Source organism: Triticum dicoccoides, unplaced genomic scaffold (genome assembly GCF_002162155.2).
Source record: "Triticum dicoccoides isolate Atlit2015 ecotype Zavitan unplaced genomic scaffold, WEW_v2.0 scaffold69841, whole genome shotgun sequence".
Lineage (NCBI taxonomy): Eukaryota > Viridiplantae > Streptophyta > Magnoliopsida > Poales > Poaceae > Triticum > Triticum dicoccoides.
Window position 1 is genome coordinate 1 of NW_021292938.1, and position 2682 is coordinate 2682.

Sequence of the window (2682 nt, forward strand, 5' to 3'; positions counted from 1 at the left end):
TGATCCTCCGGGGACTACATCTGTAGCATGGACATAATTGTGTCGCCAAATTACCGGGCCAGACCCTTCATTGTTTGGTTCAGTAGGGTGATAATAAGAATTGTTTCCTCGTCCTCGACCATTACCACGGCCAAAACCTTGCCCATGGGTATTATAATCATCCCCGCTTCCCTGTCGATCACTTGTCCCGCGCCCTCCATGGCCGCCTCCTCTGCCTCTCCGGGGAGCTAGCAGGAAATTTCCCCATTCAAACTTTGATTTATCGTGTTCTCCCGTCCCGCATTCTTCATGCCAATGTCCCATCAAACCACAAGCATGACAGAAGGTCGGCAGTTTCTCAAATTTCACAAGATACTTTTCTGTTTCTCCTCCCTTTGTAATACCAACAGCTCTAGTCAGTTTTTTGTTTACATCAAGTTTCACTCTAACCCTTATAAACTCCCCGATGAAACCATTTGGTAGTGTTACCTGTACCTCCTCCACCATACCAATACGGCTTGCAAGGTTCTGTAAAGCACTCTTGCTTTTGAGCACTCCATCCGGCAACTTATGAATTTGACACCATGTTTCCAACCTGTCCAGCTTGACTTTTTCAGGGTTTGAAAACCCATCGTACTCCGCCATGATTAGAGCAAATCCATGGAAGTCCCAGGGCCCCTGGTGCATGGCCTTGTTCCAGTCCCCAAGACAATTGAATTGAATCGAGAATAGGTTCGCATTGATTCTTCTCCATACAACGGCCTGGGCAGGGTTCCACGCCGCTTTCATATCCCCTATCAATGCACTCTGACTGAAACTCTGCCCTGTCAAGAGCCGGCCAAGAGCCAACCACTTCGGTTTAATCTCATCAGTATCGATCTCATCTTCCCAAACTAGGTCATCCGCCTCATCATCCTCGAGATTCAACCTCTCCAAGATTTTGCTGGTATCCTCCATCCGCTGACTACCTGATCCGCTGCTATCTCCATCAGTCGCCATGCCAATTCCTCCAAACCTTTTATCACAGGCGATTGCTTCACCCAGCCACTATCGCACGCACAACAAGAGGTAGGGGAAGGTCGCGTGTGGGGGATTTGTCGGGGAAACAATGGTAACTCACGGCGGCTACGCCGTAGCCATCGGAGGACTGGAGAACCCTAGGGACGAGACCTAGGGGGAAAAAATTCTTGGTTTTTCTCTTGGGAAGGGTGGGGTTGCAGTGCATAAACTCTACTCAAGGCAAATCTTACATACAAGGTAAAAAGAAACAGGTGGAATATCTTTGTAATAAATCAACTAGTTCTATACCTGAGAATGCAAAGACGGGCAGGTTATGGCGACGCGTTTTCACATGCCACTTTAGTTTATTGCTAGTTCAATGCAATTTCCAAACTTTGGAGGAAAACGTACAGCCGTAGGAATAAGATGGTCAGCATGGTTTTTTGTTGTTGTTGATTGTTTGTGTCTTTTCTCTCTCCGTCGTACTCTATGTTCCTTGATATTATCAGATTTTTTTTTGCGAGAAAATTTCCGATCTATTCATCTTCAATCATGGCAGTACAACGAATACCAGAAATAATAGAAATTACATTGGGTGTCTTTTCTTAGGAAAAATATTTTTGTTGAACGGCAGGTACATGCATTAAGCAAGGGTAATTCGACCCTTGTATACAAAAAAAAGAGAGATTTTTTTTTGCCAGGTTTTCTTTTCTAAACAAAATTGCTGGCCGCCTGGCCCATCTAATCCAGGGCTAAGCAAACGCAATTGAGGGCCTGATCCGTGGCAAAAATTTCATTGCGAGATTTCGCAAAAAAAAAAAAGAATTTCATTGCGAGACCCGGTTGCTGACGGCACTGCCGCCTGCCGGTGCCTTCCAACACCAGCCGCTCTCGTACGGTACGTGAACTCTGTCCTTACAGAATTGCACCAAGGTAAATATCAGGAAACCCTGCGTACGCGACGTGAACTCTGAACACTTTTGGCATAATATATACATAAGCGACGCGTATGTCACGAACCTGCAGCACCAGCCCTTCGCCCTTCGCCCCTCGCCCTTCGCCCGATCTCCTACCTATTCCGATGGGAAACACCATCGGTTCTTCTTCTTCTCCGGTGAAGCAGGATGTGCCCGAGACGTGGTCGACGAGTTTTACGGAGGGCGACACCGCGGCGCACAATTTTGAGGTGACGGGCTTCTCGCTGCTAGACGGCATGGGCGCCGGCAACTTCGTCTCGTCGAGCACATTCTTCGTCGGCGGCTGCGAGTGGGACATCACGTTCTACCCCGACGGGTTGAAGGAGGACGGAGGCGCCCACGCCTCCGCTTATCTGCGTCTATGCAATGGAGAACTAGGGTTGCAGACCAACTACACCCTGAGTTTATTGGGCAAGGATGGCCAAGTGCTTGTGCAAGGGAGCATAGAACATACCTTCCAGTCCGCAGGTATTTTTTGGGGCTTCGAGCACTTTGTCCAGAAGTCCAAGCTGCGACAGCTGCTATCCGACAACGAGGACTGTGTAACGATCAGGTGTGTTTTGACTGTCATGAGGAAGCATGACACTTTGGCCATCCCGGCCCCGCCGTCGAATCTGCAAGAGGATTTTGCAAGGATGTTGAAGGACGAGGAAGGCGCGGATGTAACGTTCATCGTGGGTGACAAATCATTCCGTGCTCATAGACACGTGTTGGCGGCACGATCACC

The 2682-nt window shown here is 48.6% G+C and overlaps 1 protein-coding gene across 1 annotated transcript; it reads left to right on the top strand.

The window, feature by feature from the left end:
- Window positions 1-2030: 2030 nt before the first annotated feature.
- On the top strand, window positions 2031-2674 carry LOC119347617 (BTB/POZ and MATH domain-containing protein 3-like; the record flags this gene model as incomplete). The annotated part of the gene is made up of 1 exon (XM_037616225.1): window positions 2031-2674. A coding segment is annotated over exon 1 (615 nt), but the record flags the coding sequence as incomplete, so codon positions are not given.
- Between the last annotated feature and the right edge of the window lie 8 nt (window positions 2675-2682).